This window comes from Babylonia areolata, chromosome 4 (genome assembly GCF_041734735.1).
Source record: "Babylonia areolata isolate BAREFJ2019XMU chromosome 4, ASM4173473v1, whole genome shotgun sequence".
Classification (NCBI taxonomy): domain Eukaryota; kingdom Metazoa; phylum Mollusca; class Gastropoda; order Neogastropoda; family Buccinidae; genus Babylonia; species Babylonia areolata.
The window spans coordinates 46286116-46312417 of NC_134879.1; the positions used below are offsets into that span (position 1 = coordinate 46286116).

Consider the following 26302-nt stretch of genomic DNA (forward strand, 5'->3'; position numbering starts at 1 on the left):
GTGTGCACTCACTTTGTGCATGTACATAATGAATGCACACAAGCACACACACACACACACACACTCTCTCTCTCTCTCTCTCTCTCTCTCTCTCTCTTCTACTACTACTACTACTTCATAAATGAATTTGATTTGTTTTGCTGTCTATATTTATGATTGTTTGCTTATGTTGTTTCATTGAGTTGTGTTGTATTCATGTGAACCCCTTCACTTGGGGCTGATGCCTAATGTGAATAAACCTTTTCATTTCCAACATTCTTACTGACACACACATGGACACAAAGTTAGTCACATACTCAAACTACACACACGCATTACAACAGACACATTCACTTTGAGTTTTGCTTTCGGGTTATCAACCCCTACTACATACCTTTCTCCTCTGTCTTCTGTGGGGGGTTTTTAAGTTGTTTTTAATTTCATCATTTTCTTTTTCTGTCTGTTTTCATCTGATTTTTTCCTTCTTTGTTCTGTGACTGTCTCTTTTTGTTGTTGTTCTCAACTGAAAATAAATTACATTGAAATTCCTGCTGTCACATTACTTGGATAAAGAATTACAGGGATATCATGAAATTCTGTTGTAATGAATTCCTTCTGTGATGTTTTGTAGGTGTAGTGTCCAAGGGATGTGGTGAATTCCTGCAGTACTGAATTCCCAGTCCATGATCCTCACTGTTGCAGGTTGAACAGCAGATCGCCAGGCTGGAGAGACGCGTTCGTTCTCTCAGCGACTCTGCCATCAGCTCCGACTTCACAGACCCAGAGTCTAACTCTGTGTCACCACGCTCTTCACGTATCCCAGTGTCCGATGTGAACATGGATTACGTGTCTCCTGACGCCCCTTCACACAGGTCTCCATTCTTCCACAATGCGCAGGACGTGTTCTTTTCCAGTGTCAGAGTGAGTGATGACCCCAAGGTCCATGTTCAGACAGGAGCTGACCAGACAGAGCAGCAGCGTGTGAAATCCCTTGAAGACTCTGGTAACATCCATGACGATCAGTGGCAGGACAGCTGTTCCGGGCAGGAGGAGGACGGTGAGGAAAGCGGCAACCTTCCCCAGGGAAAGAGGCCTGTGACTGGTGATGGTCCTGCGCGGCGTGTGTCCCCACATGATCTCAGTGGTGCCACCAGAGCTCAGAACAGTTTTTCGGGTTCTACACCTGATCAACATTCCAAGTCTTACCCCCAAGCTCATGTTCGTTTGTCTTCACCTGAAGGGGTGGGCAGTAAACAAGCAGCAGCAACATCAGAGGCATTTATTCATGATGCTGATGATGTCTCCTCTGCCGGATCTATACACACTCAGCAGCCATCCTCCTCCACCCCCTATGAGCATCACCTGATGACACACCGTGTCTCTGAACAAGTTGTGGGAGTTGTAGAGTCCATTCTTTCTGAGCAACAGTCCTGGCCATCTTCAGCTTTGGAGTCTTATTTCTCTCTGCGCCGAAAAGGCAAAGGTCTTGTTGGGAGGAAAACCAAGTCTCTGAACAACCTGGAAGAGTTGGCTGCCAGTCAGAGGTACCACAATCTGGAGGAGAACCTGTTGGAGCAGGCCAGGCTCATCTTACAGGCCTCCAGAGCTGAAAACAAGGCAAACACCAAGACCTTTGACCTGACAGCAGTGAATCTGTCAAAGTGCAGTGAGAAAGAGGACATTGTTAGTAGTGACGATGGCAAAGTCATCTTGCAGCAAGTGCCTTCACATGGTGACAATGTACTGAGTGAAGTAGGGTCTGCAGAGAGAGGGACCCTGAAGACTGAAAGCGGACATTCCTCTAGTGTCGCAGCATCAGAGCCACAGCATTCTTCCCAATTTTTAAGAGGCATCTCACAACAAGCTGTCAGACATATATTGAATGCAGCTGGAGTGGATTCAGCAGGGCCTGTGGTGCTGTCTGTGCAAATTGAGAAGAGTGATCAGCCCATGCAACAAGCCCAGCAGGGAGTGGTGCCTGACGAAACATTTGTCACAGCAGCTGACACAGTCAAGGTCACGTCGTTCTATTCATCATGTGCTGATCAAAGACCAGCAGAAGACAGGGAACATGATGACAGTGTTGACTCTCAGGATGCAGATTCTGATGGAGAGGCTTCAGATGAGTGCTTGCTGACCTCCGGAGAGCTCGAGGTGGCAGCCATCAACGCAAGGGCCGCTGTCCGGAACTTCCGCCCGCAGACAGAGGCTGACCCTTCCAGGTCACTGAGTCCAGGAGAGGAGATCTTAGCAGAAATCCTGGCCAGACAGTTTGGAGTGACATCTGATGAAAACAGTGACAGAAACTCCTCAAAATGTTTGGATCAGCTCCGTATCCGTGGAGCCAGCCCCCTGCGTCACCCTTCATCCCGACGAGAGGTCGGCGTTTCTCATGAAGAACTCAGCCTTCCGGAACAAGCAGTGCATCACCTTCAGAACGTCCAGTGGGATGGGGATGCTAAGGATCTGTTGCAGTCCAGCCCCTTCCAGGGATTGGACAGCCAGGAGCAGACAGCTGGGCAGTTGAAGATGCTGCAATGCAAGGCCCTGTCCACGTCCAACATTGGCCATGGATATTACGTGGGTGAAGGTGATGAACAGGATTCCTCAGCCTGTCAGGTACAGAAACACAATGTTAACCTTGATTTATATGTTGCTCTTTTTGTTTAACCCAGTGCCACACCTTTCCTCCTTTCTTCCTTTCATGTACTCTGCCATGAGTCCATTTTTGAAAGTGTGTCAGCATGGTTCTTTCTCTCAGTGTGTGTGGATGCATGCATGTACTCCAGTTTACATTTGAGTATGTTTGTGTATTTGGATATTGTTCACATTTGCTTCCAAAGGAACTTATGATTACTGAGGTTGAGGAAGATTTCTGTTGTGTGCATTCGTATATATAGTTATACATAGTATTTCTAGGCCATATTCTTTTCATTGTAGGTTTGTTTGTCTGCTAAACCTGTCCGTTGTGGACACATTAATGTTAAATCGTGTTTCACGTGGCATTGTTTTGCTGTGTGTGATGACACAGTGTCACTGTTGGTGGTGTTACAGTTGGAGCGTCCTGTGTCGTTGGCCTGTCTGGAGGGATTGGTCCTGGAGGATGACTCACAGGACGACGGGGACAGCTCTGCCGACAGTATCTGCTTCGTCTTCATGGGCCAGAAAACCCCAGAATCAGAAGCTCATTTGCAGGCAGTGGGTGGCACCATATCAGATGACTCGGAGCACTTGGTCACTCAGAGCCACTCCACAGAAGACCTTCCATTTTATGGAGAAAGGCCGGTCCCTCCCTTTTCGGAGCATTCAGCATCCATGGACGATATCTACTCTGCGGTGACGACCAGCATTCAGAATGTGGTGCAGCTGCACCGCTCACGGTCGACCAGCCTGCTGGATGTCGGCACGAGTACAATGGACGATGCTGACGGGAGCGAGGCCATCTTTCCTCCCCATGTGCACAGCAGCTCGTGCACCAGCCTGGAAGAAGTTGTCTTGGAGCAAAGAGGCTCTTTACATGAGGATGACGTAGATGATGATGATGATGATGATGCAGATCTGTCGACGATCACCAACCCCAGCTTCATCCACCGACCCAGCCTTGTGGAGCCCACTGCTGAACAGCACATCTACATGTCTTCACCCACACAGCTGTACACCAGCAGGCCAGAGTCAGTTGATCAGACTGATCACCAGTCTGCTCTCTCTGGCAGTGTGTACCACAGTGGACGTGGTCAGCCTGTCCCTCTTGGTTCTGTGCAGGAAGTGGAATCGGGTCAGCCCTACTTCAGGTACCGTGCCCCAGGAATTCAGCTCCAGCTGTCGGACAGTGGAGCGCAGACAGAGAAGCAACCCCACTCCAGACAGAGTTGTTCTGATGCTTCCGGCCAGGACTTTGGAGACGTGAAACACTTTCACCAGGCATCCTCTGCTGCTGGCTATACTTCTGAGTCACAGGATGGCCTTGCTCATTCCATGCCTCCTGTTCTTACATCCCGTGATGCTTTCCAATCTTCAGCTATGCAAACAGAACATTTTAACGAATCAGCACCCAAATCTGTCACTGTGTCAGCAGATAAACAGCTAAGGGAAGACATGGAGCGCTGGGTGGAGACAGGAACCCAGACCCCCACAGAGCGGTTCTCCCCTCAGGTGTTACTCAGCAGGTACCCTGCACTGGGCACGCCACGGGAATCGCCCATCACCATCGTCATCAAAGTGAAGGATGCCCTCACCCAGACCGGCTTCTCCCTGGGAGACCTGTCCACAGTGGAGTCTCAGACAGACTCTGACCTTCAGGCCGACCTCCAGTCCGGCAGCATCGAGGGCAGCCTGCGGCCCCGCTCCAGCAGCGGTGTGGAGGTCGCGGTGACCCTGACCAGTACCATGTCCCAGACGCATGACCTCTCCTTCCAGCCGTCCCCGTCCCTCAGGTCGATGAGAGATGCCAGCAGCAGCGTCGACAATGTGCGGCTGTCTGCCTCTGCTGACCTGACTGAGAACGCTCGTGGGACTGCCTCTGTCCACAGAGACACCAAAGATGCTAGCAGTAGTTATGATAAGTTGCATACGAGTGACACGCACAGTCAGACAGATTTTCTTCCAGATCAAGAATTTCACACAGACAGTCTGTTGAATTTCTCTCCATCACCTAAGTCCAGACCCCCAAGTCACTCAGCAGCAGCAAAACACCCACAGGAAACGGCAGCAGAGAAGAAAAGGACTGAGGTTAAAGGCCATGACCTGTCAACCAAGCCTGGCGCAGAGCATCGACTGGTGTCAGTGTTCACGCAGATGTCTGTGGACTTCCAGCCTGCTTACATTTCCGTGCATGATGCAGGGGACTCCGGGGCCATCTTTGAAAGCATAAGTGTTCCCCCTTCCCCACTTCACTCTTCACTGGAGCGTGACGTGCCATCGGAGGTAGCTGAAAGACCCAGTGCTGAGGAGAGGCATGCAGAGTCAGTCAGCATTCCAAGTAAGACACTGGATTTATTAAATTTTTTTTTTTTTTTACTTTGTATCTTATGATGTTTAGGCCTATTGCCATGTTGTTGTATTTTTTATTTCTTCTTCCAGATCATAAAGTTTCATTTAGAACTGATATTCCAAAAGCTATATTCACATGACAAAACATTTTTTTATACAAGAACATTTGCAATAATATGATGCATTAACACATAAAAGACACATGCTTTAAAAAAAAAACAAAAAAAACCAAACAAACTTGGATCTGCTTCCTTGTCATGATATTTGGAAACAGACCATTCTGAATCAGTCTCCCCTGACTTTACTTTTCATTGTGATGACCTGATAAAAGTTGTGAAGACTCTGTACAGATGTTCAGGCTGTGCAGTAATGTAAGCAGTTTGCATAACCATGCAGGTTGGATCACTTCCTGGTGTTTTGAACTAACCCGTGAAACATGTACTACAAATGCACTTTCAGTTATCTTATCTTTATTGTCTTCCTCATCATTGTTACCATTATGATTTTTTTTTAATCATTATCACCATTATCATCATAGCCATTGCCTTCGCTGTCAACATTATCGTTATTATCATTTTCATCATTATCATCATTATTTTCATTGTCATCACCACCATCATCATCATCATCCATGACACAGCTGGGGTTGTGTGACTGCAGGGATCAAGAGGCAGAACAAGCAGGAAGGAACAGTCCCAAGTCACCAACACCGCTTTCTGACCACACCGATGATGTTGATGGTGTTTATCAAGTGGACACCGCTGACCTGCCCTGTGCAGAACGTGACACGGCTGACCTGCCCTGTGCAGAACGTGACACGGCTGACCTGCCCTGTGCAGAACGTGACACGATTGACCTGCCCTGTGCAGAACGTGACACAGCTGACCTGCCCCGTGCAGAACGTGACATGGCTGACCTGCCCTGTACAGAACGTGACACAGCTGACCTGCCCTGTGCAGAACGTGACGCCTCTGAAGGTGACACAGACCACCTTCCTCACCATGCAGCAGTCCACACCCCTCAACACCCACACGGAGACAAAAAGCCTGCCAGGAAACGTGAAGGCGAACTCAGCTACAAACTGGAGGAAACGATCGAGATGTTGCCTCGCGCTCAGTTGACGAGGACCAGAAAGCAGGAGGAAGCAGGAGGTTTATATGACCCGTCTTTACACACAGGTCACCTGTTCTCAACAAGCGCTCACCAGCGAGTGGCATGGCGGGCAAGAGCAGGGGACTTTGGCGTGTCAGACAGTCCTGCAAGAGCAGGGGACTTTGGTGTGTCAGACAGTCCTGCAAGAGCAGGGGACTTTGGCGTGTCAGACAGTACTTCGAGAGCAGTGGACTTTGGCATGTCAGACAGTACTTCAAGAGCAGTGGACTTTGGCGTGTCAGACAGTACTTCAAGAGCAGTGGACTTTGGCGTGTCAGACAGTACTGTGAGGAGCAGCAGAACAAGCCCTCACCCAGTGGTGACAGACAACAGCAGAGAAGGCGTGGACTATGTCCATGACAGAAACCTGACCATGTTGCCTGCAGGTGGGCAGGACGAAGTGATGGATGAGATAGAGAGGCTGCGACAGGAACACGCCCGCATGATGCAGCTGCTGGAGAGGTCACGCTCTCGCCCCGCCCCCCTCCTCAGCCACATGCTACGCACTCGTTCCGCCTCCCCTCGCATGTCACCGGAGTCGTCCAGCTCTGAGTCCGCGGTGACCGTCATCACCAGCAGAGGTCAAGGGTCGGTGGAGGGGTCTCTGGTCGGTGGCAGAACTACGCTGTCTCCGCATCGCTCCTCTCAAAGTCATCAGCACTCACGTCTTGATTCTCAAGAGAGGGACACAGCAGCTGGTGTTAGAAGGCATCATGCTGATTTATCTGAAAGCCGGTTGAGATCTCCTGTCATGTATCATGCTGCAGATCAGAGGACTCGGTCAGCAGACAGCAGCAGAAGCATTTTATTCAGCAGAAACACTGGAAGAGAAGTTGTGACGGATCCTCGAGCTGTCAGAGCTGATGTCAGAACAGACCATGAAGGGACAACAAAAACGTCAACAACTCATGGCGTCCTGTCTGGCCGTGCTGAAGAAAGGTGCAGTGACCACACCCCTCCTGCATCAGATACTGTGGACTCTGTGAGGAAGGTGCCTGGCCCTTCTCCCTCAGGCCCACACCAACAGACATGGAACAAGACAAATCGGAGTGTGTCAACAGAGCAGCATCACTTAGCACTGGAGATTCCCACAGGGCCGCACAGTGTGGACAGTGAGACCAGCAGACCCAGGAAAACAGGAGACAGTGAGGCAGGAACTGTTCCAGGGGGGACACCTTGGCCAGAGGGTCCAGTAGGCAGGCAACACCTGGAAGTCGGAAGACCTCCTCCAGACATCCGACATACCACCGTCACCAGGGAATCTTTCCCAGCATACTCCACAGTCAGCAGACAGCATATGGAAACCTCAACTGTAGACAGCACTAGGTCTGAACTGCAGAGCAGGGAGCGGGACCAGACTGGGGTCACTGTTCCCACAGTCACTGAACATCCATCTGCTGTCCTAACACCTGACACTCGTGGAGGGGGTAAGGTGGCTGATGACGTACGGGTGAAGACGGCCAGATCCGGAGGTGAAGACAGCGCTGTGTCAGTGGGCCGCTGCCTCCTGTCCCCTTCATTCATGAGCACGGGGGTGGACGCCACAGTGGACAGTTCTGATGACTTCACACAGACTGATGCTGAAGATGAGGGAGTTTCCAGTCGCCTGAACGGCAGCAGGGGATCTGTCACCTCTTCCGGCACCAAGGGGACTCACAGGATCCGCGCAGAACTGGACCGCCTTCAGCAGGAGCGTGTGGAGATAATCCAGCTGCTGTCTCTGCAGTACCTGCCTGGCTCCCTCACAGTGGAACTGCTGGAGGCCAAGCTGAACTACTGCCTAGGACAGACAGACATGCTGCTGGACTCTCTGGAGAAGGCATGGGCCTGTGAAGAGCCGGCAGATGCCAGCAGAGTGCTTCGCTCCAGGAGGCAGGAAGAGATCCTGTCAGAGTACAAGCAGCAGTTTGAGCAGAGCCGCCAGGACCTGAAGGTGTGCATGGAAGAGGCACGGCGTATCCACAGCGGGGCCAGAGGCCGACGGAAGGCCAGAACTCGAGACGTGATCGCCATGCGTAGACGTGCCGAGATTGAGGCTTTCAAGGAGGAACGGAGAAGGGAGCAGGCTCTGTATGACCGATATCGCAACATGTCTCCCGACCTGTCAGACACCAGTAGGAACACTTCCCCAGACTACCCTGATCCAGGACGGAGGTTTGATCCGTCTTTCATGACGCCCAGACAGCACAAGGAGCACTTGGTGAACTTGCGACGCTCCATGGTCGCTGCATCCACTGAAGAGCTGAACGAACTACGAGTGCGGTCTCGCTCTGGCAGTATTTCTCGATCTCCGACACCTGACTGCTCCATCTCCCCAGCCTCTTCCCGCTCCAACCTGTACCACCCATCCCGAGAATCCAGTTCTTCTCTGTCTCCGGACAGAAGCATAACATTCAGACCTACATCCACTGGCATTTCTTCCCATCCCGTCTCCAGCCAGCCTCCACCCAGGTCTTACTCCGCGCCCGCCCCCCACCCCTCAGACAGCCACCAGAGGGTTCCCAGACTGGTGCTGCCCTCTACAGACCTCAGCTTCACCTCGCACAGTCAGCCACGGTGCTATGTCCAGGACTCTCGATCCAACAGCTGCGGTCCCCCTGTGTCCTCAGACGGGGCCCTGGACCCCAGGTACCTGACTCCCACAGGTGGTCACCCCACCTGTCAGACTGTCACGTCATCGGAGACAGTGGAGAGAGACAGTCTGGACCCCGAGCAGCTGCTGAAGGAGAGCTACGCAGCACGCCAGCTGAACAGGGAGCAGATCAGCAAGGCGCAGGAAGCTCTTAAACTGCTCGAACAACATCGCCGCAGTTTCCGTTCGCATATCAGGTAAGGTACATGTGTGTGTGTGTGTGTGTGTGTGTGTGTGTGCATGAGACATGCATAGTGTATGTTCAGATTTGTGTGTGTGTGTGTGAATTTTTGTTCCTGATGCTGATGCATTTTTGTTCAGTTGTATGTGTATTCAAAGGAATATTTATATTTCATCAGTCTTCAGCATGTTTATGTTGTAACAACAAACGATAATTACAAATCGATGAGCAAATCAAGGGACAGTGCTTCAACCATGTGGACTGCAAGGTAAAAACCATTGGGGATGTAATGGAAAGGATATTGTGAAATGATTAAAAGAAAGAACAACGGAATGGAAAGAAATGTCTCATACAATGAATAACATTTTTGTACATTTTGTAGAGGCTCTTCTTGATTGTGTTAATGAATTTGTGTGTGCATGCGCTTTGGTGAGTCTGCATATGACTTGTGAATGTGAACTTTAAAAAAAAAGTGTTAGTGTCTGTAGATGGTGAGTAGTGTGACTGTGACCCTGCCAGTGAAGTTGAAGTGTCTGTGGACAGCTCTTCCCAAGACAGCAGACATTCGTGTTCTGTCCCGAGACGGATGGAATCTCCACAGAGGTCTGCTGGATCCAGGTTGAGTAAGCAGGTATGTCACAGGTAGTGTGCACCTGATGTAATCAGTTGGTCATGTTGATTTTTTTGTTTGATTTTTGTTTTGTTTCATTTTATTCTTCCACCTGTGTGCCTGATTCACTTTCTTTGTGTGTGTGTGTGTGTGGGGGGGGGGGGTTGCAAGTGTGTGTGTGTTATGATTCATTCTCCTTTTGGTCTTTCTCTCTCTGACTCTTTTTTTGAGCATCTGGGTTTGTCATTATTTATCTACTTCTGTCACTTTCTCTCCCTTCCCTCTGTCTGTAAAGTTCAGTCATTTGTCATTTGTGTGTGCGTGTGCATGCACGCGCATGTATGTGCGTGCATGTGTGTGTGCATATGTGTGTGTGTGTGTGGGTGTGTGTGTGTGCATGTTCTATAACCATGTATGTATGGTTCCTACTGCTGCAAGTGGTGAAAAGCGTGTGTGAAACATATAACACAATATCAAGATTTTGTCTTTTTACCATGATGAATATATATTGTCGTGTCTTCAACCATGAAGTTTGTTTTTTTCCTGTGCATGTGTTGTGCTTTGCAGGGGGGCAGATTGCAGAGCTTTAGCAGTGACACCTCCAGACAACCCCCCCGCTCTGTTCTCCAGTCACACAACAGGTTGGCTTGACACAAGTTTGCATGCATTGCAGCCTTCAGATGCAAGTACTGATGTGCACATACATGCACACTCATTCACTCATTAACACATGCATAAGTCTGAAAATCAAACTCAAATATGGTCTGCGAATTGGACCAAAGTCTGAGAGAGTCAGCTGTTGAGGTTTTAGAGTTGAATGAAAACACCTATTAAAGTCTCTTCCTAGTATATTACTTTTCAGACTTATATCTAATTCATAATGAACTAAATATTATTCTAATGTCAAGTGCATATGCTTTAGTAACCTGACAAGCATATAATTTTTGACTGTGGTTTGATGAATCCTTATCTGCACAAAAGTGTGTCTTTACAAGTGACTGAGAACGTTGATGTGTTTGACTTTTTGCATTCATTATCATTTGTTTCGCCTGTTAGATTAATGACTTCTCTTTTATGAACTCCTTTGAGTACTTTACTGTAATTGTATTTAGATTTTTTTTTTTTCAAATTTCACCCACCCCCTCCCTCATATGCCCGGTTTACCCCAACTCACCATTCATCCACATCCCCCTCCTCTTCTGAACGATAATACTCAAATGTATACATCAATACTTTAACAAAATGTCTTCAGTCACTGATGTGTTTGACATTAAACAAAATTCCTCATCCTCCTCATACATGCATGTGTAACACACACACAAACACACAGATACACACACACATGCACAGACAGAGAAACACACACACACACACACACACACACACACACACACACACACACACACACACACACATTAACACACAATAACACGCACATGTACACTCATTCACTCATTCATGCATGCATGTGTACACACACACTCACACACACACATACACACACACACACACCAACACTCACACACACACATTAACACACACACTCTAACATACACTTATACACACACACACACTAATATACTCACACACACATACCTTATGAAGGATATGTAAAATAGGATTCAGACTTACCAGAGTCACACTGTAAACCCTGTTTTTGACAATAGTGAGCCACCAGAATCCACCTCCACTCCACGATCCTGCTACTCATACGCCGCCTACGCCAGAGACGTTTTGACTCGCAGTGAGCGTCGCATCCAGGATGTGATTGCTCGTTCCAGTGACCATGACCTCTTATACGAAGGTCACGACCAAGAATACAGCAGCTATCCCCATGATGCATCCTCATCGTTGACTTCATCTTACATGTCGTCTGAACGGAACGCTTTCCGCGATCTCCCCTCCGCCTCCAGTCGAGCAGGAGGTCGCTTCACTGCCTCTCGTCCAATCAGCTCTCAGGACATTAAGGCCAGGATTGCCCGTCGCTTGCTGGAGAAGTCGAAGACCAACAACAAATGATATGGACACTGTAAGATCTGCCCAGCTTTAATGTGACTGATAGTCTAAAGTTTTTGTGTGCTTTTTTTCTTGTGTTTGTGTATGACTGTGTACGTGTTGACGACAGTTAGCATACTCTTAAATGGCAAACAGAGAGAAAAGTGGTATCTTGGCCAATGGGTGGTGTTTTATTTGTTTTGTTTTTTGGGGTTTTTTTTTTTTTTGTTTTTTTGTTTTGGGGTGGTTGTTTTTTTCAATTCATACAGTTCTTTCCTGATGGCAAATTCCCATTGTCACCAGTTCTGTCTTCTTTTCTGACTGATGGGACCTACCATTTATTGTTACTGCTGTTATATTACTCATTTTTTATATATTCATAATTATGCAGTTTTAATAGGATTTGTGTGCCAGTAATTCGTTGTTTATTATCTTGCTGACATTGGTACATATTTGAAACAACTTGATTAATACATTGATACATGAAACAAATTGCAGCAAACATGACCAAAACAAACATCCACCAAATTTGAAAATTTTGCTTCTTTATTTTTTTTTTCACACTTGCATGTGCATTGGTCAGATAGTTGACTTATCTGTTCAGACATTTTTTATATCTGGCTAAAATTTCAGTAATTAGGAATTGCCTTCATTTATTTATCTACTTTCACTATTGATTCATTACTTCATCTGTGATTATAATGGGCAGCAAAAGTCATGGAACAAAGTTTCTGATGAAAAATCACTTACAAATCTCTGTCATGGTTGACCAAATTAGCAGCATGTCACAAATGAATTTCTTGCATGCTCTTGAATAATTCAGAATATGTGGTTTGAGATTGCTCACGAATGTTTACACTTGATTATTTGCACATTGTTGTGTACTTGAAACACAGAGAGAAAGTGCGAGAAGGATGGAGAGTGAATCTGTTGAAGTTTTTGCATGAAATTCAAATGCTTGATTGCTGCAGTCTTATGTATTTTCATGTCACCAGAATAGCAAATATCGTTTTTGTATAATGATTATTGAAGTCACCAGAATAGCAAATATCGTTTTTGTATTATGATTATTGAAGTCACCAGAATAGCAAATCTTTTTCTTCTTCTTTTCCTTTTTTTTTTTTAAATTTTTGTGTGTGTGTGTGTGTGTGTGTGATATTATCATTGGCCATGATAACTGTAGTATGATTTGTCAGTCCACCAGTGTAGCAAAATGTCACTTTTTTTTTTCAATGCCTTTTGACACATATACCATGGAGCTGCTGACTGTGATAAAGACTTGTTTTCCTCAGCTCACCCATTACACAAAATGTCCATCACTAAGTGCCAAACTGGGGGTTCCCTGCTTACCTGTTTTAAGGGTCAGCTGAGAGACCGCTTCTTGTTGTTGCCCAGAGTGCAAATGTTTTGAGGCCTTACTCATGTGCTGTGTGATACATAGTGGATCAGGTCCATGTTTTGCATGGAGCGGTATTGTGCCTGTGTGTTGACCCCTGTCGTCCACTGCTTTCTGTAGGTGTTGCTGATCAAAAGTAATTGAATGCTCAGGTAGGGGTTCAGGTGTACATGTTTCAACAGGTACTAGACTGCCTTGTAAAGGTGTTTATCTTTGATGCTCTGTACGTGGTATCAAGTGAAAATGGTAATGTTAAAAAAGTTTTCTTTTACATTGTCCCTTTTGCATTGACACCATCTTTTGAAACGTAAAGTAAAAATGAAATTAAAACAAAATATTCATTTTCCACTAAATGAGAAGAAAAATATCTGTAAATATTTCAAGATAAAATGAAATATTATTTACTTGTTATGAAACCGAGATTCAAGTATTACCAGAAGTAGTATTTACTACTACTATGCCAGATTTTATTAGTCGACTACTGAGCATATGTATGTATTTCAGGGCCTGCCTTCATCTTTGATCCATTTCAGTAGCTTACATTTGGAAATAGTGATTTGACATTTCTACATGCGATACACTGGACACAAACCTTTTCCTGTTTTTTAATGTGTGTCGAAGTATTCTTGACTTATAGACACAGTATGGTTGGTGGTGACTGTCACGTTTTCAATTTGGTGCTGAATGTTGCAGTGTGGTACTGTAGACATTTACTCCGTCCATTTTAGCTGAACCGTGGGTGGGTTTGTTTCTCCACCCTTCTGCTGTGTTTTTGAGTTGGTGTTTAGTTTCATCTTCCTCCACCCTGCTGTCTCATGTAAGTGTTGTAGCTGTCGACTACAGTTGTATGTCACTTTTAGCAGTCTGGCTGCATCATGTGAGGAAGTTTTACTTACCTTTCTTTAGTCCTCAACAGTCATTTTTGGGTTTGTTTTGCTATGTATTGCTCTATACATGTGTGTATGTACAGTTGTGTGTGTATGGACTGTTGCGGATGTATTTATTTATATGCTGTTGATATAATGTTTGAAAAAAAAAACCGTTTTTTTTTTATTAATAGTTTGTATGCATTTGTAGGAAATTGGTTTATGTAAGGCTTATTATCATTTTCTTTATAGTTTTTGTTTCTTCAGGGATGTATTTGTGTCAGTATACAGCAATTTATCACCAACAACTAGACTGATTAGAGTGTGGCATGAACTGTAAAATACTGATTTGAATTGAATATTCATTGAAAATAACCAGGTTGACCTTGACCTTGATTCAGGTATTATAACATAGCTGTCAGAATTTCAGCATGTTTAACAAGTTCACAACATTTGCTGTTGACCCCACACAGGTATGCTGCATGATAGTGTTATTGAAACCAAGAGCTTCTGGTGGATATGTGTATAATAGAAGACAGTGGCTTTAAGAGCACTGGAACATTCAGCAACTCCCACATTTCACTTTTATGTTCAAGTTGGCTTTTACATGTCTGATGATTCTTCTTGCCTCCTCATTTTTGGCAGCCATTTTGGAGGGATGCATGATGGACATTGGTGTTTCCATATTTCACTGAATACTGACAGGCATCACAGGATCTTAATGTGTGTTTAATGTTTTGCTTGTGAATACATTCACATGGGATGAAGGTAGGTTACATGTCTGTTCCAATGCTGGTCTGTGAGACTGAGAAACATACCTTACCTCCATCCTTAATCCATATGTCACTGCCACCAAGATTCAAACTGAAGCCCCTCAGAAAGAATGTCCATTGCTGTGACCACTAAGATTTGACAGTCAACCAGACTGTCATGGCTGGTAGAATGCTGTCACTGCTGATCATTTAAAGTGGCCGCTGAACAGCCTGTTGATATGGTCAGACTTTCAAACTTGGACAGACTTCTAACAGCTGAACAGAATTTCTACTGCTGATTATATATTGTGATGACAGATGTACTATTTAAGAGTTGGGTGTGTGTCTATATGTATATATATATATAGTTATGGCTGTTGGAAATATAATTATATATATATGATAGTGGGACATACAGTTGTGACAGCTCCACAGATTACTGGTATTTGTGGATAGTCAGTTCATTGGACTTCTGACAGATTATTGTATTAGAATGTGAAGACAGTAGTAGTCCTTAGTGACAGCTGTGAACTGGTGATTTTATATGGATGTAACAATTGGGATTGCTATGTAGAAGTGTTGATAGTTTAGATTTGTGATAGACAGTCATACTGCCATGGCAGTTGGACATGAGGTTTTATTCTTCAGCATGGTTTAGACTACGCTTGATCACAGGGCTTTATGGGGGGGGGGGGGGGGGGGGGGGTTGGTGTGGGGGATATATTTGTGGGGTTTGGAACAATGTTAAGGCAGCTGGATAATAAGTATTTTTTTAGCGGGTTATGACAGTAGAATATGCTTTATTTGGACAGGTGATATAGACTTAACCACAGTCACCAATTGTTAACATTATAAAACAGTTCTTTGGATAGACAATAGTCACCAATTGTTACCATTATAAAACAGTTCTTTGGATAGACAATAGTCACCAATTGTTACCATTATAAAACAGTTCTTTGGATAGGCAACTGTGATACCTGGTACATACTCTCGGTCATCAGCAAACAATGTTGAGAGATGGTTGCAATGTTGTGGAAGTTGAGTGTTAACATTGTTGAGGGAAGTAATTGGATAGACCCAGTTGGTGGCATTACAACAATGACCAGACCGCTGTGCAGCTGTCTGGGTGGACTGTTGTGGTCATCACAATACTGTGGTCAGTCACAGCAAAATTGGTCAGCCCCTTGAAACAGTTGGTCAGAAGATTTTGTCTGCTGGACATCCTAGTTAGTTATGTAAATGGCTTGTGGATGTTTCTTAGTTTTAGCAGTTTTTACAAGTTGATTTGCCAGGGGCTTCGGTTATCAGGGACCATTTTGTGTGCCATGTTTATCTTCATGGAATGGAGAGAGAAAGGATGGTTTTTCTTTTTCCTTCACAAAATTTGTATTGCAGGACAGTTTTAAAATGTCATAATTTTTTTTCATAGTGTCATAGCATGTGAAGAGGTTCTGAACATTTCCCTTTGCTAGTACAATGCAAATAGATCTGCCAGACTGAACAATGACAAAGCACTGCTGCCTTACTTTGGCTTTGTACATTGCCGTCCAGGGAGGTAATTGTTTTAAACTATTTTTGTTTCGAGTTCAAGTTGGTATGAAACAGATACCAAGTTTTGTATAGAAAATGGAGAGTGGTGGATGGCTCCGCCCATCTGAGTGACAGTGTGTGCAGATGTATTGTTAATAATCAGTTTATTATATGTATGAAAAAACTGGAATTTGGGGACACAGCAAAATTTTACTGAACAGAGATGAAAATACTGCATTCTTTCTGTTTAATTAGGATATATGATTATTTTGTGTAATTCAATTGATCCTTTTTTTTTCCTGTATATTGTTTATTGTATTGCATATGATTTCTTACAATTTAAGTGCATGAGAGAACAATGGTAGAATGTTTTTTGTGTGGGCAAAAGACTGCTGATTTTGAGTTACACATATTACAGATGTAGTTGTTTTATCTTTCTGAAAAGAATATAGGTGTAGATGAAGTTTGTATATATTTCTTATAAAATATATATAAATAATGTTTGAGGGTTGAATCGTCTCTGAACATTACATTCTAGAGTGCAAAGTGTGATTGGTATTGATATACTTTTTCAACTTGTAATAAATACTTGAAGCATGCTCTGTCTCAGAAGGAAATAAATGATTTGAAGCATGCACCAAAGTGTACATGCTTTACCACCTACCCTCTCCACCACACCCATTCATATCAGCTGGCCGAGTAAACAGTTATTCCAGTGACTGCTGGTTCAAATCTTGAGATGTGTAACATAATGGATCTTGGAATCAAAGTAAATTGTATTTTTGTGGTGGTAGTGTAGCAATGTATTCCTTTTCTTCTTCCATATTTATAATGTCAACTGTAATGACAGGCTTTCAGCCTTGTCTTAAGACTTTCTTTACATTTGAATGAGGGTGGTTGTTTCTCATGTCAGAAGCAGGTATTGAGTCACATGGTGTGATACTTGCTCTGTAGAGACTGGCAAGATTGTGTCCAGCCTTTGTTTAGAGAGGGTTCCTTTGTATAACTTCCTAGTGATCTGTGATTCCCCAGCGGCCTGTATCTTTGTTTCTTTTTTGCAGTTTTGTGTCTACTGTATGTTTCTCTTTGGGATGATGTGTCCTGTGTCTTGGAAGTGTTTCCCACATCTGTAGAGGAACACCTGTTGTTAGTGATCAGATACTCTCACTGCTCTAGCACTCAAGTGTTCTGGTTATTCTACTGCTGTAGTAATTGTCACAGGATTCAGGACAGATAGCCAAGTATTTTGTTTGATAAGGAGTATCATCTTTTGGATGAACGAGTTCAGATATCATCACAGCTCGTTGATCCCAAAGAAAATAACTGGATCGAATGAAATACTCAGCTATTTTGTCATATACCCTGTGACACAATAACTATAGTGGTAAAACAGTGGGACAGCCAGAGTACAGGATTGCAGAGCAACAGAACATCTGATCACTAAACAGGTATTCCTCCACAGCTGTGGGGTACACTGCAAAGACACTGGACTCACTTAAGGGAAACGCTAAGAGGGACACTGGATGCAATGTCACGGGGGGGGGCGGGGGGGGAACAGGGACGACATTGAGAAACACATTTGCGAGATAAAGATGAACTATGAGAGACAGTGGACACAAAACTGCTAAAGGAAACAAAGGACCAGGCCACAGAAACCAGTAACCACAGGGAGACAGGAGATCCATCGCATGTCATACAAAACAGAATCCTCTCTAAACAACTGAACACAATCTTGCACCATGGACATGGCAACAATCACATCAAGAGACTCAGCACCTGCTCCTGACATGAGAGAGAGAGCCACCCTGAGGTGAAAGTGAAAGCTGACCAAAATTATTTGTTTTCAGCCATTTTTCTGGTTTTGAATTACAGTATATGCAGACTGTGTGGCATTGATTGCATTTCTGACCTTTCAACGTCATCTCCAGTCTGTCTTCAGGAAGACTGGGTTTTCCTTTTGTGGGTTCCAGTGTCATTTAGCATTGCTGGTTTGGGCAGATGTTATTCTGCTTCTTTGAAGATGGATTTACTTTACTGCTGCGACTCTTCTCCTGGATTTTGTTTGACTGTTGGTGCTCACATGCTTTTACTCTGATCCCCAGTGTTGTTGCAGTTTAACCTGTGTATGTATCATCACTGTCATGATAGACAGCTGATCATTTCTTTTGACAGAGGGTTGCCTAATCGGTGGACAAGCTTGGATCTCAGTGCACTGCCTTGTGGTAGGCTTTAGCCTTGAATTTCTGGAATGGTTTCATTCATCAGACAGGCCTGTCACATGTAGTGGTGGTGGTGGTATGATCAAGTTGTGATCAGACCTGGTAACTGTTGATTGAAAATCCTAGTTTATACAGCTTTGTATTTTATTTATTATTCATTTACTTTACACAGCTTTCAAATTTTTACTGATGTGTGGGCCTTGAGGATGAGGGAAAAGCCCTTTGACCAAGTTTGTTGAAAATAGGCTTTGTGAAAAGGGCGGTGTCCCCAGAGCAAGTGGGCTAGACAGTGATTTCAATCAATTCAGGTGTTAGTATACTGAACTGAATCACACATGGCCAAGGAGAAAACCCTGTTCTAGAAATAAAAGGCTGAAGCCTACCACAAAACAAGGCAAAAGACTGAGATCCCACCGTGTCTGTCCTAAGACAACCTCCCCCATATCAAATGAAATTCTCAGTAGTCATGCATCCTGTGGTAATGACAATAGATATATGTTGGATAAACTGCGATACTGGAGATCAGAATAAAAAAAACAACAAAAACATCACTGAACACAGAATCTCTTTTGAATCAAGGTCCTGAGCCAGGCTGCATGAGGCGATGTTTGCGGCGCTAAGTTTGCTTAGAGTTAAGATTTTTCCAAAGTATATGGAATTTACCATGGAGTTAGGAAGATTCTTAATATGCAAACTGAGTGCTGCTAGGTTTGCTCATACAACCCATCCCTGGTCACACCACATGTCCTAGAGAAAAATGACAGCAGCAAAGTAAATCCATCTCTAAATAAGAAAGCAGAATACCACCTGTCTAAAACAGCAATGCTCACAGGTCCTGCCTCTTGGTACAAGGAAGAACCACCCTCCATCCTGAAAACAGACTAAAGATGAGATTATAAAGCTCACACCTACAACAATCAGCATGATCTATGCTACAGGTAAAATGAATTAGTTCTATCAGACAAGAGGCATCCTAACATGAACACTGAATAAGAGACAAATGGTGTGATTGTTACCCTTGATTTGGACCAGCAGCATAATTTTCAACAGATCATTTTAATATCACATTTCTGATCGATACAATGCTTTCCAGAAAAGAAAATCATCTTGACCACAGATGTTGAATCAGAAACATTGAAATATTATATATTCAACTACAGAATCTACATCACATCTTTTTAAAGCATTCCAGTTACTTCCTTTTCAGAATCAAAATTAAGTTTCTTTCATATTTCAAATGGAGCAAAAGAAAAAAAAATGCAATAAACTTCTGTAAACAGAGCCTGTTGTGGTACATATTTTCCTCATTTGCAAGTTTTATAAAAGTGCACCAACAGTGACACGCTTTAATGAGTCAGTCTGTCTGTCTGTCTGTCAAACAGACTTTGTAATCAAGGATACATTTTGTCATAGACTGAAGATAAAGAGAGCATACAATAGTAAACTGTAAATAAACAAACATGCGAACAATGAAAAACAGCAACAACAAACAAAACATTGCACTTGGACCATGAAAAAAATGAAACCATTATGAATCCAGAGAAATACCGAATTTTTTTTTTAAAAGCTCTACACCATACTATGAATTATGCGCAAAAGTTGAGTTACCCCTGTTCGTTTATAAATATCAACACAGCATGCACATTATTTACATCAGTAAATATTGATTCGTTATGCAATCGATTTCTTGCAATATTTTTTTCCCTTCAGTGGTAGTTGTACTCGTCCAACACTGAGCAGAAAACAAAATGAGTCAAGACAGTACGATACATCTCTGATGGTCAATCAGAGAGTTGAATCAATTGTTACAACACAAAGTGATGTTGACGAACCCAAGGGAAATAGCTGTCACCTTTTATGCTGTATTTTCTCTTACTCCTTTTCTCTTACCTCCCTTCCCCCATCACAAGGAATCAAAATCGATCAAAAAAAGCAACAAGTTATTTTCCATATCAGCTGATTGCATTACAGTAATGCATCCTGGACTGAAAGAATAACCTGATCTTAGCTCTTTAATCTCTAATCTTTGAATCTTTTTCTCCACTCATAGTTTTTCTGGTGGAAGTTTGATAATCAAAAAGGTCAATTGTTTTCCCAAATGGAAAGCAAGGATTACTCAAAAGGGAAAGCAGTAGACTTTATTATATATTTTTTTTATCTCTTTTTACTTCTACCATTTTCTAAGGCTAATTTCTGCACAATAAGTAAAGCTCTGGTGCAGAAACAGATTGAGATAGTGCTGAAACACTGATCAGGTCATACAGCCACACACTGCCCATACAAACTTCATGAACCTGATACACATGCCCCACCTGCATCACTTCAGTCACTAGCCTCTACTTTTTGTGTGTGCCTTTCCCATCACTGTTTTTTACTACTGAAAATACTTATTTTATATAATGAATCAGCAATGCTCAAATTCTTTTTAGAACCATAATAATGAAATAGCAACTGAATGAGTGCCAACAAGAACCAAACGGAACAAAAAAACTTAAGCTCAAGTTCACAAATATTTGTGTGATGATTGAAGCATCACAGATGCGAATTATCATTGTAATAAACACGGAAACAATGAATTTGAAAATATAGGCCAATAGTTGTATCCCTGTGGGTCCAGATTCATGTAGCCTATAACATACATATTTCTGTGTACTGAATCACACCAGTCACATTCATTTATATGGCGAGCGTGGGCAACAGGTTTTCCTCAGACTTTTTTTTTTAACAATACATACTAACCACTGCAATTTTTCTGGTATTGTAGATGGAAGATCAATAGCAAACCTTTCCAATGGAACACACTATTTGTTCAATATTTGTCATCAATAGCAGTTTGTCATTTTTATAACAACCAGGTTAGTGGGCAGAATAAGGAAATGCACACTACCAATAGAGCGACCTAAACTTACAAATTCATGAGGAACTACTTGGAGAGCAACTGATTATAAAACACTAACAAAATCCTGACTTTCTTCTTCTGCGTTCGTGGGCTGCAACTCCCATGTTCACTCGTATGTACATGAGTGGGCTTTTACGTGTATGACCGTTTTTACCCTGCCCTGTAGGCAGCCATACTCCGCTTTCGGGGGGCTGACTTTGTTCAAATGGCCCCAGAGACCATATGCAGTCAACTGCATGCAACAGATGCATCAGTAAATGATAAATCAGAATATCAGATCACAATGTTATGTGATCGGTGTAAACAGCAGGTTTTTTCTTTTTCTTTTTTTTCTTTTTTCTTCCATAATATGCATAAAAAAGAAAAATCTTAATACTTGAGTCAGATTTCTATCATTAATTTTTGTTTGACAAGCCTATTTTGCTTTTTAAAAAAGAAATGAAAATGTAAATTGTTAAGTCTGAGCAATGCAAAATATTTTTGATAATTATTTTTCTAAATCCTAGCAAAAACTTCCACATTTGTAGCTCAAGCTTCGCAGAAAATACCAAAAGCAACAAACAAATGCCATCAAAACAGATTCCAGTCATCTTTTTAGGTTATGTTGAATCTATACAGAGGAAAGACTGTTGATAATAAAAGGAAAATTTTCTGCTGAGGCAAAGCATGAGAAACATAACCAAATATTTTTACTTTTGGATTTTTTTTTTTTTTTTTTTTTTTTTCTCTTCCCAACATGAAGGGTGGTGGGGTGTGAACGGCGGAGTATTGAAGCAAACACCTGCAACACATTGTTTCAAGTCTCCCCCTCCACATCAAAATGCTTAGCAATTATGAACAGAGCACAAGACTGACCACATGCACACACAAACACACACACTGGATATCGGGCATATGAGAGAAGAGTAAGACAATCATTCATAAAAAGATATAACAGATAGAGATACCCATTGTACACAGAACTGGATTTTCAGCACAACCATATTTGTCTCGTCATTCCACAGCCCTGGCACAGTGCTGTGTACTGATGGTTAATGTCCAAGATAAACCGCTTCCTCTGGTTATCACAGGGAACAGCTATCAGCGCTGGCAGGTTGAGGAAGAAGGGAAGGAAAGATTGTATCCACTTCTTGTTAAATGTTCCTGCTTGAATCCCACGGACTATCACAAACAATTTTCAAAAAAAGTTTATGGTCAAACTGTGTCATGTTCATGTGCACAGCTGGATTTTTTAAATCACTGAATGGCAAGATCGAATTAAGTGCGAGGTGTGGTGTGGACTGCCTCTGTGGATAGTTCTTGTACCCAGCTGATGGGTCTGACAATTTTTGTCCACACCTGTGAATTCTGAAGAGTGCTTCGCTTATATGAAGAGTCAATGCTCTTCCCTGTGTATAGTTTACTGTAGAACTTTTTAAAAGCATTTTATTGACGGCTATATACACATCTGTCACTGTTTAAATGGAGCTCCGTCGTTTGACATATGGTTTCAGGTTTTGTATTTTGCATAAGTGCTCACTTGTTGATCCCTCCAATGTGAAAAAGATCCTTCAGCGTCTGTATGAAAACGTCTTTTCACGGTGATCAAACGTCCACTGTCTTTTTATGTGGTTAAACATCCACAAAGTGGATGACTGTAAAACTGGAGAGCATCACTATGCAGTGTTCACATGATTTTTTTTTCCACAGGACAGAGTAAACAATCGTAAGAAAGTGAGACTGGGACAATACTATACCTCCAAATGTTCGGTGTCTGGGAACACTTGAAGGAATCTTAAAACAAAGCCATAAAACTCACTCTCCAAAACAACATGCAATCAAACATGAGACCATGATGACATGATCCCTATTTGTTCTTTCCTGAAGAAACACCCAATGTACTTAATTTCCTCATGATCTTAACAGTCTGTAGCAAAAAAATTAAAGTTGGAGGCTTTGACAAATAAAAAAAAATAAGAGAAGGAAAAAAAAAAACCCCAAAAAATCAGATACACTGGTGATGTGAAAAGACTGGTGTAACTACTACAGTGCTTTTCAGAAGAATCAAGCAAATCAAAAGATCTAGCTAGGCTACCAGGTACGGGGGTGGTGGTGGTGGGGGGTGTTGGTTTTTTCCTTAGAAAGCAGCAGTATTGAAACGATTTATAATTCCGCTTTTCTGAGTTGTGCATTCATGCTTTGTCATCACTTTGCGGCCAGTCTTTGGAATGACCCCCAAAGCTCTGAGATGTTTGGTGTTCAAAATTTTAACATAAACAAAAGTGAAATGCTTCTGACCCTGACCTTACTTCATGGTAGGTCTTGCACTCTTTTCAGGTCATCTTGTTTCAAAATTGGTTCTTGAAAGTTGTCCTGCTCATGAATAGGTCAGGAGAAAAGGTATGAGAAATAGAACTAGTGTTCAAAATAACATGAACTACAAAATACAGGCAATGGTTTGAACAAAAGAGCAAAATGTCTTCAGTTTTGAGATTCATATTGTTCTTTGTGCTTTGATCTTCATGCTGTGCTCGTGACCTGGTCAGGCATCTGCTACCAAGCAGATGTGGTGTAGCGTATATTGATTTGTCCAGATGAAGTGACACTGAAACTGATCTATAGAATCATACAATGCTCCATGCATTGCAATCAAGCTTTCCATTGTTAAAACTGTGGAGAAGTGAAGTACCACACGCACTGTCAGTCTGGCTGAACATGCTGCATCAGGGTTCAATCACCTGCTTTTGCTGCACACTGGCCTTTGTCACACACTGACTGAACTTACACTACCCTCAAAGTGTGGGCATGGAAATGTGGACATAGGATTCAAAAAGCCCAGACCAGAGCACTGATATCATTATCAGCAAGTGATCTAATTATAACTGCAATCTTCTTAGAGTTCCTGTGGAATATGGCCCTGAACAATGATGTGTGCGATCAGAAATCAGTACACCAAGCTTCATGCAGGCACTACTTTCACTTTCCTGGAATTTCCTGTGACATAGTTTTGTTTTTCTAAATATCTTCCTGTTGGTGTATGTTTTCCAAACAACTACATTTAATTAAACAATGTGGAATACTAAAATGTAATCCTCCCAAAACTTTCCCGTGAACAGAATGTTGGTGTGTCGGAAAGCTTGCCAGTGATTCATAGTGAGTACTGCATTAAATACTACCGCTGACTGACACAGTGCCACGCAATACATTTCATCACTGTCTTACCACCTTTCAGCAAGCAGCCTGTAGCACCACATTGAAACAGATGACTGCAACAGTATCCTCGAACCCATTCCATTTCTCCTGTCCTCAGGAACACTGTCAGTGTCATGTGAATGTGAACACACACCCCTCCTGATGCTATGACCAAGTAGTCAGGCCCAGCACAAGAGAGTGAAGATGGTGATGTCTGTTTTGCTGCTGTACACACAACCCAAGGCAAGGAGAGACACGGGGGTGGTCAGGGGAGGTAACCGTCCACTCAGGATTCCAGCAGCACGTGCCAGCGACACACTTCTTCCCCTTTGCTCTCTCGCATGTCTGTCCAGTGAGCGCTCTCTTCCTCCCCACTGCTGTTCTGACCTGTTGCACGGAGACACGTTGGTCAGTCATGGGGTGTGAGATGTCCTAGGTTACCTACGTACAGGAAGATTTCATCTGACACGTCTTAAGGTGTGTGTGTGTGTGTGTGTGTGTGTGTGCATGTGTGTGTGCACATGTGTTCACATGCATGTGTTTGTACTTGTAAATGTATATGTGTGTGTGTGTGTGTTTCCATATGTATGTCCAAGTGTGTGTGTGTGTCTGCAAATGCATGTGTCTGTATTCTGGTAAAAGGATGTATGAAAGTATTACCCACAAACCACATGCTGTATCTTTAGACTTCATGACAACTGGTGAGCTTGAGAATGAGTTTTGTCCATCAAATCAAATCAATAATACCTGATTAACACTGAAATAAAATGGGTGCTGATAGATTATGAAAATTCTGTTTTAGTCCTAAAATGAGCATATAAGACATCAGCTTGAAAATACTATCTCACCACTCTACTTCAAACACCATCACCTATTTCAGTCCAGCCTGACCCCCTCCCCCAACCTTCTCTTGAACCACACCCCCCAAAAAAGAAAAACTCTGCAATGTTGATATCGCTCTTAGCGTTGCCGATTGACAAATGGGAGGACGTGAGTTTGAGCCCCAGCAGAGGAATTTTTCAGGTCCATGGCTGACTCCTACCCAGTTATTGTGCACTGTGGGCTTAAATGGGAAGACTGGGACCACACAGATGGGGGCCATTGATCGACTTCATGAAAACCTTTTGTACTGTTGCACAAATTTCCTGATACTGTACGTTTCTATCAGGGATATATCATGAAAGAAAGAGTATAGTATAGGCTTGCAATGTAATCCCAAACCTAAATCCACCTCATTTATTAGCAGTATCATTAACATCCTCATCATCATTCTTTAATGGCAAAAAATAATCCTGTGATCCTCCAAATGACGATTATGATGGGACAGCAAAAAAATCTTTTTTTTTAATTTCAAAGTTCACATCAACCTTGTAAAGGGTGCGGAAGGCACGCCAACTGACTTAGAGAGATGCAGCCAATCATCTTCTTCGTGTTCTACTTGTTATAGACAGACACCACGACTGACTTAGAGAGATGCAGCCAGTCATCTTCTTCGTGTTCTACTTGTTATAGACAGACACCATGACTGACTTAGAGAGATGCAGCCAGTCATCTTCTTCGTGTTCTACTTGTTATAGACAGACACCACGACTGACTTAGAGAGATGCAGCCAGTCATCTTCTTCGTGTTCTACTTGTTATAGACAGACACCATGACTGACCTAGAGAGATGCAGCCAGCCATCTTCTTCGTGTTCTACTTGTTATAGACAGACACCACGACTGACTTAGAGAGATGCAGCCAATCAACACCATGGCTGACCTACACAGAACCAGCCAATCAACACAATGACTCACCTAGAGAGAACCAGCCAATCACCACAATGACTCACCTAGACAGAACCAGCCAATCACCACAATGACTCACCTAGAGAGAACCAGCCAATCAACACCACGATTCACCTAGACAGAACCAGCCAATCAACACCATGAC

At 43.2% G+C, this 26302-nt stretch overlaps 2 protein-coding genes across 6 annotated transcripts in view; one reads left to right on the forward strand and one right to left on the reverse strand.

Moving 5' to 3' along the window:
- Window positions 1-15227, forward strand: part of LOC143281470 (uncharacterized) — a 158897-nt gene extending 143670 nt beyond the window's left edge. The window contains 6 exon segments of the mRNA XM_076586680.1: window positions 682-2598; window positions 3034-4957; window positions 5748-8949; window positions 9477-9564; window positions 10111-10184; window positions 11211-15227. Of these exon segments, the coding sequence (XP_076442795.1) occupies window positions 682-2598; window positions 3034-4957; window positions 5748-8949; window positions 9477-9564; window positions 10111-10184; window positions 11211-11562 (7557 nt within the window). The 3' untranslated portion in view covers window positions 11563-15227.
- Window positions 15228-19338: 4111 nt separating this feature from the next.
- Window positions 19339-26302, reverse strand: part of LOC143281230 (synaptotagmin-14-like) — a 183482-nt gene continuing 176518 nt past the window's right edge. For all 5 annotated transcript variants that reach the window (XM_076586324.1, XM_076586327.1, XM_076586325.1 and 2 more), the window contains one exon: window positions 19339-24758. In XM_076586324.1, coding sequence (XP_076442439.1) covers window positions 24658-24758 — 101 coding nt within the window. In that variant the 3' untranslated portion in view covers window positions 19339-24657. The remainder of the gene's footprint in view (window positions 24759-26302) is intronic.